Source organism: Fukomys damarensis, unplaced genomic scaffold (genome assembly GCF_012274545.1).
Source record: "Fukomys damarensis isolate Sample0158 unplaced genomic scaffold, DMR_v1.0_HiC HiC_scaffold_4, whole genome shotgun sequence".
In the NCBI taxonomy this organism is placed as follows: Eukaryota; Metazoa; Chordata; class Mammalia; order Rodentia; family Bathyergidae; genus Fukomys; species Fukomys damarensis.
In genome coordinates, this window is record NW_022900916.1 from 48188611 (window position 1) to 48208393 (window position 19783).

Consider the following 19783-nt stretch of genomic DNA (forward strand, 5'->3'; position numbering starts at 1 on the left):
GTGTGTGTGTGTGTGTGTGTTTTACTGTTTAATAACTGCATGATTTGCACACATTATTTGACTTCTCTGAGTTGTGATTTTCTTAGCTAAAAAATAGATGATTGGCACAGAGATTTAGCTCAGTGGTACTGTTCCTGCCTCACAAGTGCAAGGTCCTAAATTCAATCCCTGGTACGAAAATAGAGACAGAGAGATGATAATATCCTGTAGATTAGAGTCGGTTCCTTGAGACTACTTTGAAAGCCATTGGGTTCTCTACAGAGTAAATTAATGTTCTGGAGTGAAGAGTAGCTTCTAAGGTTGGGTGCACAGGTATTGGGGGATGAATGTGAGTTGCCTCCCCCAGGATGGTGCGAGTTTGTCAAATGAGACTCTCCACAGAGGGACTCAGCCATGCCTGGCTGTGAACACCATAGCTGATCCTCTCTCTGTCCCATCTGTGAAATGGATGTCAGAAGACTAACCTGAATTCTGTGAGGACAGAAGTTACAGTTGAAGGCAGAAGAATTGAGAATCAGTGGTAAATCAGTGCACGTGAAAGCCATGAGGTAGGATGCAGTCCCCAGGGAAGGAAGGTAGAAGCATGTGTAATAGGACAAGAAGAATGCTGGGAGAAGAATTGTGACCCACCCCCAGGCCTTATGCTGACATTTTAGGGAGACCAGATCTCTGGAAGACCTACTTATTCTAGCCTCAGGTCCCATCTAGCCTGCCTTCTAAAATGGTGAGAAGCTACAAAGAATTTGCCTAAGCAAGTACTTTCATAGGGGAATAGCAGGATTTGAGTCCCCTGATCACAAGTCCACATTACTGCACGTGGGTGGTGGTCCAGGCTTATTAAAAGTATATTTTTTAAAAAAACAGAAAATAAAAAGCAAAGACGTGTATGTGCCTGTACAGTGTGTGTGTGTTTTGGTGGTGGGTGGGAGGTGACCAAATGAGCACCTTCCTTTGAAAGAGGCAACATTGCTTTTGCCCCTTATGGGAACGTGAATATGGGGTTATCCAGTTATTTGACTTTTGAAGACAGCCAGTGAGGGTGAGTATGTGTGTGTGATCTGCAGTTTTTGTAATATTGACCAAATGGAAGAGAAAAAAATTATGTCCAAGTTACACACATCTGTGGGCCAGATTTGGTCATCTGCTGCTGACGGGTGGCCCCTGCTGCAGAGTGTTCTGTAAACATGACTTGTTATTATAGGAGGTCCTGGAATTTATAATAACCTCCTCCCAGGAGCCTTTCTGTCAGGGTCCTTCTAGGAATACATCTGTGTTTGCTTTGCTACCTTGAAACCCTCCCACCCCCAACATACACCAGGCTTGTTTTGATACAGACCCTAGGAACTTTACGTTTGTGCCACATAATTTGGAGGAGATTGAGAATCCAGGCATGCAGGCGGGCCAGAAAGTGCATCTCTTTGGAGGAGAGATTTGAGAGAGGGTGTTAAGAAAGTCAAGGCATAGATTTTCTGCTGTCAAACAGTACCCCAGTGTGTCTTGCATTTACTCAGCCCCTCGGATAGAAATGATCCATTGTATACCCACAGGATATGTGTGTCTTTCTTAGGAATAGTCCTTCATGACCTTTTTAAAAATTTCTGTTGCAGAAAAAAGAATTTGATGTGGACACACTCAGTAAATCAGAGCTGCGAATGCTCCTCAGCGTGATGGAAGGGGAGCTAGAGGCCAGAGACCTGGTCATTGAGGCCCTGCGGGTAAGAACATTCTCGGCTCCATCTCCTTGCCGTGTCATTTTCTTTTCTCACAGGATCAGTGGTAGAGATTCTTTTCCTTAATGTTTGAATCAGATGGATTTAAAAGGTTATATCAAGTTAAAACATGCCCCTCACCCCGAACACCAACCCAAAACCTTGAGGAGTCAAACCGACACTGACGGTCATTGAGATGTTGGTGATGGAGGATAAGCTTTGGAATATGAGAAGCTTGAGAAGTCAGCTGTATTAACTCAGAAATCCTTTTCTGTTTTGTGTGCTACTTTGGTTAAAGGCATACTTTTTTAGAAAATTATCAATTTGGTATCATGTATATAAGGGCAATGAAGAAAAATTAAAGAAAATCACTTAAAAATACTGCTGATAATCTTTTTCCTTCCTACGTAAATTAAAATGATTTTATTCTCAGAAACTTAAGAGTTAAAAGTAATTGTGTAGTATATCCTCAAAATATTTTATCTCATCTGGTAATTAAAAAATATTTTGTAAGAGTTTGCAAAGCATGTATTAAGAGCCTCAATGAAGTTTTCTTTTTGAAGGAAAAAAAAAACAATGTCAATTAAATTTTCTTGATGTCATATTACTTGGGAATTCCAGACTTGCAGTGTTTTGGTATGTGAATCAGGTGTGTTTGTTGTTCCCCTCTTGTATTTTCAGTACTTTGTACATAGCAGGTGTTTTTTGGCTTCCGATAGTTCAGAATTCTGTAGACTGTCAGCAAATTGTTGCCTGTGACAAGAGCTAACATGGTAAAGAAGGCCTGTAGGAGTGGTGAGAGGTTAGCCATGATGGAGAAGGTGGATACGTGGTGAGAACCTAGTTATGGGGGAAATGGGATAAATCCAGGTCTTTGGTATATTTTCACAGATCAGAAGTTGGTACAGTAGGTATGTGATAACTCTTCAATCGGATGACAGAGAAAATCTTTCTCAGAATAATGGAGGTACAGTGACAGCATAAGCAAGCCAATATTAAGTTGAAAGTGTTGCCTTTTGAATCACAGGCTTTACCAAGAAGACATTTGCACAGTTGTTTGTGAGAGGTGTCCATCCTCTTCCACATCGGTAAGGTAGATACTCTTGAATGAACTCTTTGGGAGAAATGCTGAGGGAGTACATCACTAAAATGTGTTGCCTCACACAGAACAAGGGTGCTGTCACCTGCTGAGACTTAAGAGCATAGCCTCTTGGAACCAAACAAGAAAAGAGTTCCAGCTGTACTTTGGGTATTTTCCTGTTCCTCACTATTAACGTGTGAAAAGTGTGAATACTGTGGAATTTCCCACAGTTCACATAAATGTTTGAGCATTTAGTGGAGCTTGTGTTTTTAATTACTGCCTTAGAAGGCACCTGTACTTCTCTTTTTAATTTGATTGGAATACTGGTAGAGGTGGAGGTTTGCTAATGGTCAAGACTTGCTAAAGTGAACAGTTTTCATAGACTCAAGGAACATTAGAATCACGAGGAGCCCTGCATGATAATCATAGATTAGTGGCTTGTATCACCATCAGATCTAGCATCTCATTTTCATGAAATACTATATACAACCCTTTACTAAGCTGCTGTGAGATTTATGGATAATTGCATGTAGGAATAGATTATACTAAAAAAAATAACATCACCACAATTATTGTGATTTAAAGAGAACGGGAAATAATTTATAATAAAACATGTAGTTTTATAGCTAAATGATAACATGGCTGTACTGTAAGACTGTAAGACATGAGTAAAGTAAATGGTTCTAGGGCCAGAGATTTAGCTCAGCAGTGCTGCCACCAGCCTTGCAATCACAAGACCCTGAAATCCATCCTGGGTAAAAAAAAAAAAAAGTAAATGATTCTTTGTATCTGTTCACAGCATTGCTATTAATGTCAGTTGCAAAGGACTCTTGATCCTGGAGTAACATGGTGTTGACTTAGATGCAGTAAAGTGATTTTTTTTTCTGAAATGAGACCAAATAAAAGTACATAGTTTTGTGGGAATTGAATCCCTAGAAAATTCAGCTTAAAACAGTTGGTTCTAGTGAAAGGATTGAGCAGAGGGACATTTGAAAGGTTTAGGGAACCTGGGACAGTTCCTGAATGTGTGACAGTCCCTTCTCCCTGCCCCAATTACTGTGAAAACTAAAAGTAGTCTTGCCACTTCCTAACACGTCATAGTGCCCTGCTCCTATGGAAGAGAACTGGCCAGGACTGATCTGCTTTGCTTATAAGATTAAAACCAAGTGAGAAGAAATCTCAAAAGGATGGTGATCTAGGTAAGGTCACAAACAGTGGCATGCATAGGAGCCTTCTAGCTGAATTCTCACACAACCTCCCTTGTGAAACTTTAGGTATCAAGAGATTTTAAACACAATGGAACATTGCTCTGGCATAAAGAAAGATAATCTCGAGTCATTTGTAGAAAAACGGCTATACCTTGAGACCATAATGTTAAGTGAAATAAATCAGACACACAAGCTTAAGTATTGCATGATTCTCTTATATGAGAAATCCAAATTATAAATAAAGAGAAAAATAAAAGATATTAGGAAGCAAGGAGATCTTTCTCAAATGGGAAATGGATCAAGATGGAGGGAAGAGGGAAGAGATGAAAAAAGGAATTAAGATGTGTTAGGTACCTGTACCAACTCTGCACAAGGAATGTGAACATTACTGCAAATATGTACCAATAAAAAATAAAATTGAGAATTGTGATTTACTTATTTGGATGATTGTGTATTGTTAAGAGTAGCTAATGTCATTTTTAAATATCTGGGGCAGGTGGCAGAGACTCACTGTGATGATTCACTGATTGACTAGTCCCTGGGCATTCCCTGGAACTGCTCAAATATTTACTTAGGTCCAAATGTGTCATTTAGTTGCCTTTTCCTTTAGTATACAGTACAATGTAAATTCAAAACTAATGCTCCAGAAAGAAACAGGGAAGAAGAAACAGTGTGAAACTTTTAATTTTATTTCATATTATGAGATAAACTTATCCCTAAATTAAGAATCAAAATTTCCCTAAGCAATATTTAGTATGCTGCTGTTCAGCTGGGAAAGAAGTGTATTTTAAAGCCAAAAGTAACGTTTCCCTTATATAGTAAATATTTAACTTAATATGTAAATAAAGACATTAAATTAATATGTAAATGCAATTAATATGCAAATAAGGGTGCCGTATTAGATTTAGAAATGATTTTGTTGTTATTCAAATTACTTAGAATTTTAAGATTATTAAAAATTTTTAGTTCAACCTACTTTACCTTTTAAATCTTTGTTATCCTGATGCTTTTGATTTTCAAGCTGTCATAAAAATTGCATACCTACATCATTGAATTAAACTTTTCAGAAAAATCTATAAATATGATATTTGAAAGAATGCTGTGGTGATATTAAAAATGAATACCGTGGTACTTTCACTATTTTCACTTGCTTGAGATTCACATATTTCCAGTATAAAAAGTCAAGTGTTATAAGAGTAAGCAACATCATTTTTATTGAGAGGAAAATTATATTTTAAAATTGATGGAGAATGTGAATTGTATAAAGCTGTTTGAGTTTTATTTTACCTCAATTCATGCGGAATTATTTTGTGGTTGATGATTTCTCCTTGATTCACAGAAGATACAAGTACATCTTAGATTAAATGTGTATATTTGAATGAGATATACAGAGGAAAATACTGTGGATTTTAATAAAGACTATTCTCAAGGAAGAGCAGCTTATCTAAAAACCAAAATAGAGCTATTTGAGTTAATTTTAATAAAATATTGAAACTTTGAGTAAGCAGTTTTTTCTAGAAATCTGCCGTTCAAGCCTTCTTTAGTGTCTGGCCTGCATTTCTTTTCCTCACTACTATGATAGTGTTCTTATTGGTAACTTAGTGAATGAGAAGCAAGGACAAGAGGATGAAAATGCTATCATTGTAAAATTTTAAAAATCAAAATTATGCCAGGAGTTTTGTGCAGTGTTGCTGCTGCCTGCCTGGACCTGAATTCAATCCCTGGTACAAACAAACAAACAAACAAATAAATAAATAAATAAAATGTTTAAAAAGTCAGAATTAAATGTTTTGGCATGTATTTTAGAAGACCCAGCCTATCATTAGCATAAATTTGCATAAATGTGAGAGCAAAGCTATATTTTCCTTTGGCAGTTATCTTCAGCTATCCTCTCTGCCTTCTTTCCGTTTAGATTAGTTAAAAAGAAAATTTACTGTATTAAAGACATGGAATTCTTCCTCTTAACCTTCATAGATAGGCTGTGCAATCCAGATTTTAATTACTAGTCCTTGAATTGAAATTTCAAAAATGTAACCTCTTTAACATTTCTTCAAATAGATTTTTATAGCTGTGGTAACATTAGGGACGAAGAATTATAGAACTGCCTTGTAAGAAATGTGGGCGCATCTTGCTGCATAAACAACTGGGAAATGGCCCTGATGGCTGTAACTGTAGTACTGTGGGAGAAGGGAGGATTTGGGAGGACCGTGACCTCCAGAGTCCAAGAAAGGAATTTTTCTCTTGATTTAATGTTACCTGATGACGCACCCTGGAGTATGATAAAGGAAGATAAGTACTTCTCCCTTTTCTCCTGGGTAAATGTTGAGTACCTTTTAGGTACCTAGTAGGAAAAGAAAATTTGAAGCGCTTATAAATGGAGATATATTATGCAAAAATGTGTATATTACGGAAAGACTGTGTCCTGACTTTGCCTTTTAAATTAATTGTTCTGAGAAGTGTCATTTGGGCCTAACTTTTTCCAGAATACTAATCTGTATGTTCAGAGTTCGCCTACACTGTTCATTTCCAAATACCTGTTCATTGAGTTCAAATTTACCAAAAAAATCTAAAGTTTTTTTAATGATTTTGTTTTAAAATAGGTTTTATCAACCTTAGCACAATTGACCTTTCAAACTGCGTAATTTTTGTTGTGACCAAGCTATCCTGTGCATTGTAAGATGTTTAGCAGCATCCTGTAGTGTGGCCTCTTCCCAGTCGATGCCAGGAGCACATCCCACTTAGGACACCCCAGGTCTTCTCAGGAGGGCCAAAATTTGGCTGTCTTGGGAAATGCACTACTTTAATATTGGCACACCTGGAAATGCCACTTTAAAAACTATTCACTAAAGTGAATGGAAGAATTCTAAATATGATCCGACTACATTGCATTATGATAGTGATTTTCTTATGCAATAATGAACCTTAAAAGCTAATCCGAAAATGCTCATTTTACAAATATCATGACCTTTTAAAAAACATGCATACTTTACTATTTAAAATTTTGTTTTACTTCTTATGCAGAATCTAAATGCCTTATTTTTTAAATTGAAAACTCTTTATGATTGTATATAGCTCTGTGCTGGCGTCTTGACATAGAACATAGACAATCTCTTTAAATTGCATAATATTTCCATGCTAGCTTTTTAAAACACTGGTATAGGGGCTGGGGGTTTGGCTCAGTGGTTCCGCCGCCTCCCTAATAAGTGAAAGGTCCTTAGATTGATCCCTGGCACCCCCCCAAAATAAATAAAACACTGGTATATGGCAGAGTATTGTGTGTTCCTTATATGACATGTCTGCTAAATACTGATAAAAGAATACAATCTGGCTTGTATTAGTTTCAGCTAAGTAAAACATGGAGTCTTTTATATTGGAGAATTCTCTTATGAATGTAGGCAATTGACTGGACAAAACATACGCTTTTTGTGCTCTTCATTTAAATTAATGAGTGAATTTGCTGAGTGGAGCTGAATTCATGAAAACATAAATCAATTTCCTTCCTTGCCTGCTGAGATAATGCTTTTCCATGACTGGAGAAAGGAAGAGTGTTGACCAGAATTTGTATTGTTTCTGCAAGCAAATCAGTTTTCATAAAGTACAAAGAGCCAATGATTTTTAAATAGCACTGTATTTTTTTCCAAAAACACGGAAACTATGAATTCTGTGTCTTCTAAGAAATTTTCTTTTCTCTGAATAGTTAACCGTTAGTGAAGCAAAAAATTACAATATCTGGTAGAACAATACTGTTTATATAAGAAATGAAGGTGGTATTGCAAAAGTAGTAGGTTTACGATTATCATTTCCAGCCCCTTTAGTAAGCACCAGGAGCCATTGATTACTACTTCTTAGTAGACTATTATTAATATATATGGAGAGATTTGTGAGGAAAACAAATTAAGACAAGGCCTTCCCAGCTCAGTGATATACCACAGATCCATACTGGGTGCCGGATAAAACCAGGGGTATGAATAGGATGAAGCTATTTTTTTATACTTTGAAGACTGCTACAGTTGTGAGGATTGTCCACTGAACAATTTCTTTTTAGAATTAGATCCATTCAGCCAGTAAATGAAGGATGTTCCTATGAGGCATTCTGATGATATACATTTTAGCCACCTAGACTTAACACTCAGAAGCTAAAGTATGCACCTTGGGTTTTTGTAAAAAATTATTTTACCACATTCATTACTAATTATGTATCTTAATTCAAGAGGAAATAGGTTCTGATAATTCTTCTCTGGTGGTTTTTTGGAGGAAAAGAGATTTCTGTTTCTATCAAATACTTTGAGTCAAAATATAAATAGTTTTTAAGTGAATGAAATGAATAAAGCTATATCCCATATTTTGCAAAATATTTCAACAAAGTGGAGAAAGCAGGCAAGTGGATCCATGCACTCATTCCTACATTCAACAGCTGTTCTCTTTGTGATCCTCTAGGAGTGTCCAGGGGTTAAGAGGGCCCTGGTGAGTGAGAACCATGATTTCTTTTCCATAGATCTTTGATGCCAGTGGGAGATTTGGGCATTAAACTGATAAATATTTAGATAAATTATATTTAACAGTTTATTTGAGCAAAGAACAGTTCATGAACTGGACAATGCTCATAGCCACGAGAGATTCAGAGAGCACTCCTGGGCAATTTGGACAGTTAGTATTCAGTACAGAAAGAACTTGATTGAGTGCAGCTAGGCACTTGTTTGAATGTGATCTCAGCAGTTGGCAGACTATGATTGGTTGACATTGGGCTGCTTGTGATTGACTGGCTGACACTCAGCTGTGAGCTACTCCTAAATGAGGTTTTCAGGTAAAGTTTGGATGTGGTTTCCTACATAGAAACAAAGTATGGAGACAGCCTCATGCCAATGGCCTCCTTGCTTGATTAAAAACAATGAAAATATGGAAGTACAAATTATAGTGTTGGAAGAAAAGGAAACAGTTCTGTAGGAGATTAAGGAGATGAGTGCAGTCTAGATTAGGTCAGGGCAGCCATCTCTGAGGACGCGACATCCCATGACATTGCAGAGATACCATGTGCTCTTTTGGAAGAAGGAGGTTCAGGCAAAGGAGGACAACATAGGCAAAGGACTTCCGTAAAGGAGCTTGGAAATACATTATTGTATTTTATTTTGTGGCACTGGAGATTGAATCAAGGGCTTTCTCAGTGAGCTACATCCCTAGCCTGTTATTTTTGTTTATTTATTTATTTATTTTTGAAACAGGGTCTTGATAAGTCACTAAGTTGCTCAGGCTGGGCCCGAACTTGGAATCCCCCTACCTCAGCCATGAACAGTGCAGGATGAAAAGTGAACACCACCACACCCGGCTGAGTTTGACAATTTGTGTCATCTCCAAGGTGTCAGAGTGAGAGAAAGGTACAAGAGCAGATGAGATGGACTTGGGCCAGACAATGAACACCATGACGTGTTTGGATTTTATCCTACACAGATGGGAGGAACATTTAGGAGTTCCTAAATTTGAGGCCTGTGATTTGGTTGGCATTTTCTAAAAGGGCGTTTCCAAATATAATTATATTGCACTTGGCTTTTTGCATTAAAAGTGTTTATGTTTTATTTTGTTTTTGTAGTACTGGGGATTCGTCTCAGGGCCTTTACACTGAACTACATTTCTTGGCCCTCTTTTTGAGTCAGAATCTCACAAAGTTGCTAAGTTGCCCAGGCTGTGCTTGAACTTGTGATCCTCCTGCCCCAGCATTCCAGAGTGACTGGATTACAGGCATGTAGTATCATAGCCAGTTTAAAAGTTATAATTTTTTGAATGAAAATATTTAAAAGGTATCACTAGTTTGAAGAGGGGAAGAGATACGCACATCTTCTTAGCTACTGTGCTGACCCAGGAGAGCCAGAGTGGGAATGGTATCATCGGGGGCATCTGGGAACTGGATATTTCGAGTACTGATGCTTGCTGCCCTTTCCTAGGGCATAGAAAATGTGCCTCCTCAACACTGCATTGCTTGGCAATGAACAGTTTTCCTTTAAATCATTAAGATTTAGTGGGTTGTGGTTTTCTGTTAAGATTGGTTTAAGATTAATAAAGTTCTCCCCTTGACTGTATTTTGAAAAGATAAAATTCTATCTTCAGCTTTATTTTCTTTCATTCAGTTTACCTCAGTTCAGTATGGATTTTTAAATTAATGAATTTTGTTGCTAAAAACCCTCCTTTCAGGATTTTGTCTTTCAGAACAATGTGCATTTCCTAAGACGTACTTACTATAAAATCACATTAATGCTTTCATATAGATTGAGGTAAAACAGTAAAAGATTGCTTCCCATAGTACTGAAAAGGACCTGGAAAAAAGGTAAAGTATCTTTAAACCAATCTGCATGTGCTCTGCTCTAGTAGAATTGTGCTAGCTTATTTTGAGTGGATCATTGTAGTGTTTATGGTCACCTGATGACCCCATACAGTAATTACATGCTAGAATAGACAAGCTCTTCAACAACCCTTCTATGGAAAGAGAAATTCTTCTATGAAAATAGGACAAGTCCTCATTTAGTATTCAGCCCTGTACCAGGCATCTTACCTGTTTTCAAATGAAATTGCATCTCATGGCCATTAAGTTTTCATAGTTAAAATATTGTAGACCATAAACTCTTAGGAAGGTCTTAGGGCTCATGATGTAACCGAGTAATAGAAAGGTTGTTTAATGTGTGCAAGGTCCTAGGTTCAATGGCAAGCACAAAAAACAAAACAAAACAAAAGAAAAACTTACCATAGAGTACATCAAATGTGGTTTTGTATTCAAGTCTGAAAAGCAAAGATTGAGACTCATCAAGTTGGGAAAAACCACCCATGTGTTGTCTGGGTGTCCAAGCCATCCTGCCATTGAGATAACCTTTAAATCACTAAGTAACCCTCTTGCCTATTTGTTTGTATTGGAAATATTAAACAGTATATCACAGGGCCTACCTCAGCTTTTGGAACATAGTAATTAATAGAAAAAAACTTTACATTTTCATCTAAACCTGTCTTGGTAGATTTTTTTTTCCCTGAACTTTCTTCTTCTCCATGTACTTTGAAAATTAAAAGACAGATTTTGGTTACTTGCTCCTAGTCCTCTCAAGTGGGCATTTGTTAGAAAATGCCAGTCCAGATGGGAACCAAGGCGGAGCTATCTATCTCTGTTAGTTTATCCCTCACAGTAGGCCCAAGACAAGCCAGAAAATAAGCAGTCTTATGAAATCAGATGGGTAATATGGTCAGCCTACAGGCTAGAGAGCTAGGGTCAGACCATTTCAAGGGACTTCAGGCATCCCAGTGGTCAGCTGTCAGAGTGCCTTGGAGGAAGAAAAGTGGCATTTGTCTTGTTACTCGGCTAGCATTTCCTAAAACAAAACCACCCCTCAGAAGAAGCTCAATTTTGGAAACTTAAAGTATGCTGGAAATAGTATGCAATATATTCTTAATTTTTAAAAAAGTGACCTTTAACTGTAAGAATGGCGGTGAATGCCTTATGTGGTACATGCCTACAGTTACAGCTGCTCAGGAAGCTGAGGCAGGAAGACCACTTAAGCCTAGGAGTTTCAGGTCAACCTGGCTGACACAGTGATCAAATCCATGACTTATTTATAAAAGCATTCTCCAGTTTGTCAGTCTGTTCCCTGAATGTCTGTGTTTAAGCAGCGTATTCTGTATTATGTTAAGTCTTTTTGGTGGTAACATTTTCAGCTCAGCATAATAATTCTGTTTATAACCATAACATTCTAAAATGTTCAATAAGGAGGTTGTTTTGTCCTTTTAAATTAAAACAGTGTTTTTTTCTACAACCTCCTCCCTCCACACCATGTCAATCAACTTTTCACAAGTTTACTTCTTTTGCCTGCAGATTGAATTTGAGCAGGAGATGGAATTGGAAAGGGACTTAACTTTGTTGGGTTTTCTTTATGAGGCAGGCAGTTCACATCAACTCTATGAAATCCATAGAGATCAGTGGTATTACCCCTACTTTGAGAATGGAGACACTGAGACTTAGAGAATGTAAGACATTTTCTGACCCCTAAAGTCCGCACTCACCATGGGTTTTCCTCAAAGGCAGTGTTTACTAAGGTAAGCATTTTCCTAGAGCTGGAGATCTTCATGGATTCCTTTTTTTTCCTCCAAATGCTATAGATTCTACCTGGAATCAGTTATACGTATTAAAAGCTACACAGAAATCATAGGTACAAAGGAATTGTTAATCAATGCTTAATCATCTACTTGCTCTGCCCTTACAATTGATTGCAGATAATTGTAAACAGAATTAAATCCCTTCATGACTTCTCAGAACTTACTGATTGGCAATTATGATAATATAGACAAGCATCATTTTATTAATATTCTCACCATCATCATACCCAAAGTTTGCACTTTCTGTAATTAGAATGTGATGCTGTCATCTTCTTATGAAACAAAACAGTGCATGTGTGACTACTGAACAACCCAAGTTTGCTGTTAAGGAAGCGATGGAGATTCCTGAAATGAACAAGGACACAATTGCTAAGCAACCACTCTCTTCACTGTGTCTCTTTTCCCACATTTCAGTCATTTCTAAGTCTGTTTCTTGCAGTTACATTTTATTTTGTTTTTTAGTATTTGATCAGTTTGTTTTGTATTTGAAAAAAGTCTAAATTGAATTATTAAGTAGGAATTTAGCTGGTTTTCCATGAAAGGCTTTTATACTGATTTCCTTTATGTTATGACATTAACTTTAAAAGTAAGTTCATGTTTTAGGTAATGGGTAGATGGCAATACAGTTGTATCGTTGGCCTTGTAGAAAGTTCAGATTTTGTTTCACAAAACTCAAATCAGAATCTAGTTTTATATTAGATTATTTTAAATGAACCTTTAAAGATCCCTGGATACTAACAGAGTTGAGGATTGTTTTCTGCTGATGAGTCTTGTTTCTCTAGTGCCTGGGAGTACATCATTCGTAGACACTCTGAAATGTGCATCTGGCTTCTTGCTAGGGTATCTAAAACATAATGTGACCTTACTGGTGTGACTGGGAAGCCACCTTCCAGGATTTCTCCTTGAGGTTCCATGTGGTTTTGTGCATATTGGAAGAGCATAAGATCTGAGGTGGGTTTAGTAGGAGGATAGGGAGAGGACACTTAGTTAATGAAAAAAGTTAATGAAAAAGTTTTAGAAACCCTTAGTGGTTGTTGTGCCTATGTTACACTCCTAATGAGTTTAAATTTTAAACAGTTGGCAGTTGAAACTCACTGTAGGCCCTGGGGTAGGAAAAGGATAGGATAAAAATAGTGCTTAAGTGAGAGTGTTAGCCACTTTGGGACTAGACTGCCAGAAAAAGGGAGAAAGGGGATCTGAGGCAGCAGTTACAGTTAACACCTATTCTGTGGTTCTGTAAAGCCACTTTGGGTGGTGACTAAATGTAGGTTGTGTGTGTGTGTGTGTGTGTAGAGGGAGTTGTTAACAGGACTTGAATAGAGACATGAGATTGTTGAGTAAAAGTCTCCTCCAGCCTAAGTGTGCAGAATTTCCTGAGGACAGAAAGCGGTTTAGTTATTCCTAAAGCAATTTTCAATGTCAGGTAGAAACTTTTACTCTTAAGGACTTTGTGTTTATGTCTGATGTGAATTCCTGCCTAAGACACCAGGCGTCTGCTCTGGCTCTCTCCGAGGCCTTTTTATTGCTAGTCACTCACATTCATCCAAGATGTATTTATGAAGGTGTGCTATCATACCAGTGTTATGCTGGGTGCTGGGGGAGAGTATAAACTACACAGCCCTGGAACTCATGGGATACTGTCCAGTAAAGGACACTCACCGTAATTAACAGGTTCCATTATGAAAAGTGCAACGATAGAAAAGTATCAAATACTAAGATTAGGTACTTTACCTGATAGAATATTTTTATACGACCCATTAGGAAAGGCTGTATAAAAATAGGGTCAAAGCAAAAAACTAAGCTAAATGTGAAGGTTTTAAATATATCTAATAAGAAAAAAATTACTTTCTCTAGTTTCGTCTCCATCTCCTTATTCCTTTAGGTACTGTGTAACTTCCCGAAAGATGTTTGTTTTTGTATATCCGCATGCCCTTTCTTCTAGCCTCTCCTTGCATGCAGATGGTGTCCTAATGGCCTCGTTTTCATGAAAAGTGAATGTTAGTCTCACCTGTTATTAATTGGTTTACTTGGGTCTGCACAGCTCTATGGCTGTTGTGTACCATTAAGTTTACAGAGGTGTTTTTGGTTTGTTTTTTAAGAGCTCTATATTTATTGATGCCTGATTTCATTTGAGCTCTTGGTACTATGAGGAGTTATGAAAGTAAAGACTGATTGTATTTTTCTTGGGTTAAAATAAATTCCTTGCCAAAGAGTCCTCTGTTCACTAACAAAATAAGATCTCTTGCAAGTGTTCTCACTGTAGGAATAGGTGAACCTTGTAATGAGCGCTCCTTCTAGCCTATGCTAGAAAAGATAACAGGTCGCATGATGAGTCCCTGTTTCCTGCTTGGTCATCTTTTGCCTGCGGTGGCTTATGACCATCCCAAGACGGTGACTTGTAGTCATTTACTTTGCTCACAAATCTGCAGTTTAGGCTGAGCACACCACCTGTGGAAGTGGGCTTAGTTATTGTACTACAGGCTCTTCTTTCAAGATAGCCTCTTGTGTTGGCCATCTGCCAGGAGTCCAGGAATACTATGGGCTTGGGCTTCCTTGTCACACAGTGGCTAGAATCCCAGGGTGAGCATTCTAAGAGGCAAGAAATAGAATCTGCCCATTCCTTAGATCCTAGATCACAATGTCAGTTTCCATTATACCCTGTGAATCAAGCAGTCACTGAGCCTCAATTCAAAGTAAAGAAACAGACCTAACGACATGGAAGTGTCAGTGAATTTGAGATATTTTAATATGTCCAGGAACCTGCTAGATTATTTACTAAGTCCTGCCTACTAAATATGCTATCTAACACTTTATAAGGATTATTTCATTTATCCCATGGAAGTCTCCCTGGAAGGAGATAGGTACTCTTTACCTCACTTTCCAGCTTGTAGTTAAGTACTGGGTTCTGCATCACATAGCTATTAAGTGTCTAGTGATAGTTGGACCCAGGTCTTGACTTGAAGTTCATCCTCTTCACCAATTTTTTTTTCTTTTTTTGGTAGTGGGGATTGGACTCAGGTCCTTGCGCTTGCAAGGCAGGCCACCACACCTCTGAGTTAAATCCCTGGCCCAACTAAAAAAATTTTTTTAAAGAAGTTTTGCTATATACATTAACTATATTATATATTTTATTTATTTATAATTTTGTGGGTTTTTTTTGAGACAGGGTTTCATTATGTAGTTCAGGCTGAACTCAGGTTTTGAACTCACTATGTAGCCCATTTGGCCTCGAACTCACAGCACTCCTTCTGCCTCAGCCTCAAGTGATGGGATTGCAGGCATGGACCACCACACTTGGCTGTATTATATATGTGATGTGTGGCCCAAGATGGTTTCTCTTCTTTCTAAATAAATAAGGGCAGATTGGACAAGCCCTGGAAACAGTTAGGTAAGAGCTACTGATTATAGTACACAACACACTGATGTAAGTGTTGAAGTACTGATGAAAGCATTCTTAAAGATGAATTATGCATGGCTTCTTGGAAGAGGTGGGATTCTAGGAGTCTTTTCAAGAGCGAGTGTGTTGGGCTGGGGATTTAGCTTAGTGATTCTGCCTGCCTCATAAGCGCAAGGACCCAAGTTCGATCCCCAGTACCCCGCTCCAAAACAATAAGTATGTTATGGAACCCCAGATCTCTGTTTGCTTTTGTCACAAAGTTAACTGATAATGGAGCATAGGTGCTTGGACTGATGGAGTGGCGCTAGGATAGGCTCCACAATGAAGCATCCATGTGCTTAATATGATAGGCAGGACAGAGTTCTGGGGATAATTATGCAGGGAAATAGAAGGATCAGAAGCGTTGGTTATCCAAGTAAGGTTACCAGGCCAGCAGCATTGTCTTGCCTGGGAACTTGTTAGAAATGCAGCTTCTTAGACTTCCAACCACACTCCAGGCCACTGAGTCAGGAACTCTGGGGTGGAGGAAAACAGTGTGTCTTCCCAAGCTGTCCAGGTGACTTGGACTCTGATGTGTGCCCAAGTTTGAGAACCGCCAATCTGAGTGCTGGGCATGCATTGCAAAGAGGTGTGTTTTGTATAACTGAACCTCATTGTGCTGAGGTGTCAAGGTTGAAAAGGCTTTCTGCTCAGTAGGTAGAAGGGCCAGCAAATTGGTGGCTGAAGGTTGTTCTAGTTTGTAAAGATATTTTGATGAAAAAGATAGTCAGTGGCTCTTTTCAGGCCTCCAAAAGCCATCATCCAGTGCTCCAGATTTACTTGGCTCAGAAGAAGCCTATGGAAATAGTGCTGACTGAGCTTTATTGACTTGTCAGATTAAAATAAAATGATAAATGTGTAAGTCATTAAGAACAATAAATGGATATGCACTACAGCTGATCACATTTACTTACATCTATGACTGTCCCACATAATTTTAAAGGTAGCTTATAAGAATAAAAACAGCAAAATAGAAAAGCATAAGAATATAAAAGTCAGGGACGAGAACAGTCCCTTAGCTTTCATTAACTTTTAGTTATAAAACATTTGTTTTATCAAACCTTATTTGAGATTCAGTACAAAATCAATAGTACAGTGAATCATGGAAGCAAAAAGTTGGGGTTTTATGCTTCCTGGTAGGGAAAATAAAACAAGAACAGGGCAAGTTGCTTGGGTTGTGTTGTTTCTAAGGAGGAAAAAGCCTTTGCAATTATTTCCTCAGAGAAGGCCAACTTCTCCTAATATTGAGATCTAAAATTTCTTCATTTCTTTAGATGGGAGCTGTAGGGTGACATGGTCAATGTTGCTTTCAGCAATATGCCCATAAACGTGCAATAGCTGTATGAATGGGTGTTTTCCCCTTCCATTTGTTGACATTAATGAAAAGGAAGGTCTAAGCTGAGGGGTGGGCAAGACAATAAGATTTAAATTGAGGGAGAAGGGCGAGATCATCTACTACAAAGTCAGTCTTAAGTAGATCCTCTGAGTAAGCAGATGGGCTGTATGACCTTCAAACCATTTGCCTGTACTGTTTCCTTGCATTTGCTAATGTCTCTTATAATCATTTTATGTTCTCCATTTTGCGGCTGAAATAGTGTATCATTTGTACTCAAATATGATTAGGCAAAGCAGTATCTAAAAGAATTTGAATATGGAACAAAAGCATAAAGTGTTATACCAATGGTTCTAAAAGGAAGTGAGAGTTGATGTCAGATAATTTTTGATTTAGAATAGTTTTTATCAGAATAAATGATGGCTGCCCTATAATGCAAATATTTTTATGTCACTACTTTATGAATATACTTTGTAGTTTTAAGTACTGTTGGTTGACATTAGACAGGAGTTTCCTATAGCAGTGAAATAATTTTGCTAAATATTTCCTCTAATAAACATACTTTAATTTGGAAAGTCATCAGTTTGAAAGCTTATCAGCTTTTCACATGCCTGTTTTTGGATATGCAAACTGCCTATATAGTTGTACTTTTCATTGCTTTGAAAATCAGTTTGTGCTTCATTTTCCTCTGGCACTCTTCACATGATTTAAAATGTTGTAAGCCCTTCAGTAACCCTATAATCTAAAATTTTGTTATTCAGCTCTTTTCTTCATCCCAGAGAGTTGTATAAGGTCTTCTGTAGAACCTTGTTGTTACATGTCTGTGGTATCTCAGAGTCTCAAATTGATTCTAAGTCAGTTGGTTTTTAAATTGTGACTAACGAAGTATTACTTTTGGTAAACTTTTACTAACCATGCGTAATTTTTGGTAAGCTTCAAGGTACACCTTTAAAATGAGTTATATTATGAGAGGATATTAATTTACATACTTTTTCCCTAAACAAGCACAATATTCAAGAAACGAGGCTTGGCATTTGTGATACATGTCATGGAGTCATGAAGATTACAGGATAGCCATGGAGAGCTTTTAACATTTATATTAACATCGACAGCTTATTTCAAATTTGTGGTGTAGCAGCTTGCTCTACTGCCTCTACAGGGGTTTGTTAACTGTCTTCTTACCTGGGTAGATGGCCTTATATGGTATTTTAAAGTCAATGTCATTTCTCTCATTTTTTTGTACATAATCTAATGGACCGGGGAAATTTTATATTATATTTTAAAGTCAATGTCATTTCTCTCATTTTTTTGTACATAATCTAATGGACCCAGGTGAAATTAGATTTTGACTCCATTTTTCTCAATCATGACTGAGTTTTAACTTTTCACCTACCAGGCAGTGTTACTTTCTTTTTTTCATGGAAACTTACAGCATTTGATTTTAAATTATTGACTTAAAGATCCTCCAACAATCCCCCCGCCATAACAGTTATGTGACCTTGTTATATTCTTCACTTTTTAACCAAGCATTTTAAACATTTTTAGTCTCTCTAGTACTCGTATGTCTCTACCTTCCTGACTGTCCTGTAATTCATATATTAGAGAATCAAAACCTCGTCAATACTCTATTATCTCATCAGCTATTTTTTCTGTTAGCTGTGAACTAGGATTATATTCAGAATATTTACCAGTGATCCAGAAAGGCCAACTAGCCAGGAAGGGATTACATACATCCTGCTGTCTGTATATATACTGTGAATATAGCCCTTCCATATGTATTTTTCAGTAACATCCTACCTGTCAAACTTTCCATACAGAAGCACAGCCCAGTCAAATGCATTGTTTATTAAATCTGTTTTATCTTAATGAGCTTTGGTGGCACCTGTTTTGATTTGAGAGCACCCTGAAACATGCAATTTAGGTGAGTACAGTCATAAATAATGTGATTTTCAAGGACTTTTAATAGCTGTGTTATTTAAAATAACACTGTTTTCTCTAATTATTATAAAGTAGTGTTCTTTGCAGACTTCTACAGAACAAAAAAGGGAAATTTCCCATCACTCAAAGGTAACCATTTTTCTCTGTGTTAATGAACAGATATATCTCTGAAAAAATGGCAATATGATCTTTATAAGAATTTGTACAATCTGCTTGCCTTTTCAGTATTTTGAAAACATGTCCCAGGATATTCTTCAATATTGTCTTTTAATCACTGCATATCATTTACTTAATGAAACCTCAGTTTTCCTGACATTTTCTTATTCATTTAGAGCTCATGAACAATTACAGCAATTTCCTCTTTCCTGATGCCCTGATTCTCTTGGTACGTACTAGGAAAGCCCTGGTGCTTGTTAAATTCTACTCTCTGCCCAGCGCATGCCCTCACCAGTAGGGTCGTGTGGCCCAGAGAAGAACTGTTCACTTTGCTAATGAGGCTCGCTTTCAATTCACAGGTGAAAGTTCCAGGTGGCCTTTTGTGCTTCTTGGCAATTGGATGGCAGTTCCTGGTGCCCTTACTCAGCTCTTCTAAATTGTTTAACACTTTCTTCTCTATTTTGAAACGTTTAGTGCCTCTTCCCTTTGCTTCACTCTCTGCTGCTTTCAATTACTCTGAGCGTAAAAGCAGTCAGAAAGAATGTCCATCCTTAGCCCAGCATGGTTGTACACATCTGTAATCCCAGCTACTCAGGAAGCTGAGGCAGAACAATCTTAAGTAGAACAACAGCTTGGGCAACCTAGTGAGGCTGTCAAAATAAAGTTTAAATAAAGGTTGAGTATGTAGCTCATTGCCTTCAAAAGAAAAACAACAAAATACCCATCCTTTCTCACCAGACATCAGCCCACATACTCATGTTTTATCTTCACTCTGGGCAGACCGTCTGTGTTCATGGC

At 37.6% G+C, this 19783-nt stretch overlaps 1 protein-coding gene across 5 annotated transcripts in view; it reads left to right on the forward strand.

Moving 5' to 3' along the window:
- The window catches only part of Cttnbp2 (cortactin binding protein 2), a 306866-nt gene that overhangs the window by 157868 nt on the left and 129215 nt on the right, over positions 1-19783 (forward strand). For 3 of the 5 annotated variants that reach the window (XM_010621899.3, XM_033758148.1, XM_010621900.3), the window contains one exon: positions 1608-1715. In XM_010621899.3, the coding sequence (XP_010620201.1) occupies positions 1653-1715 (63 nt within the window). In that variant the 5' untranslated portion in view covers positions 1608-1652. Of the gene's footprint in view, positions 1-1607; positions 1716-19783 lie in introns of those variants that run through there. The other 2 variants (XM_010621898.3, XM_010621902.3) reach the window with 1 other exon arrangement.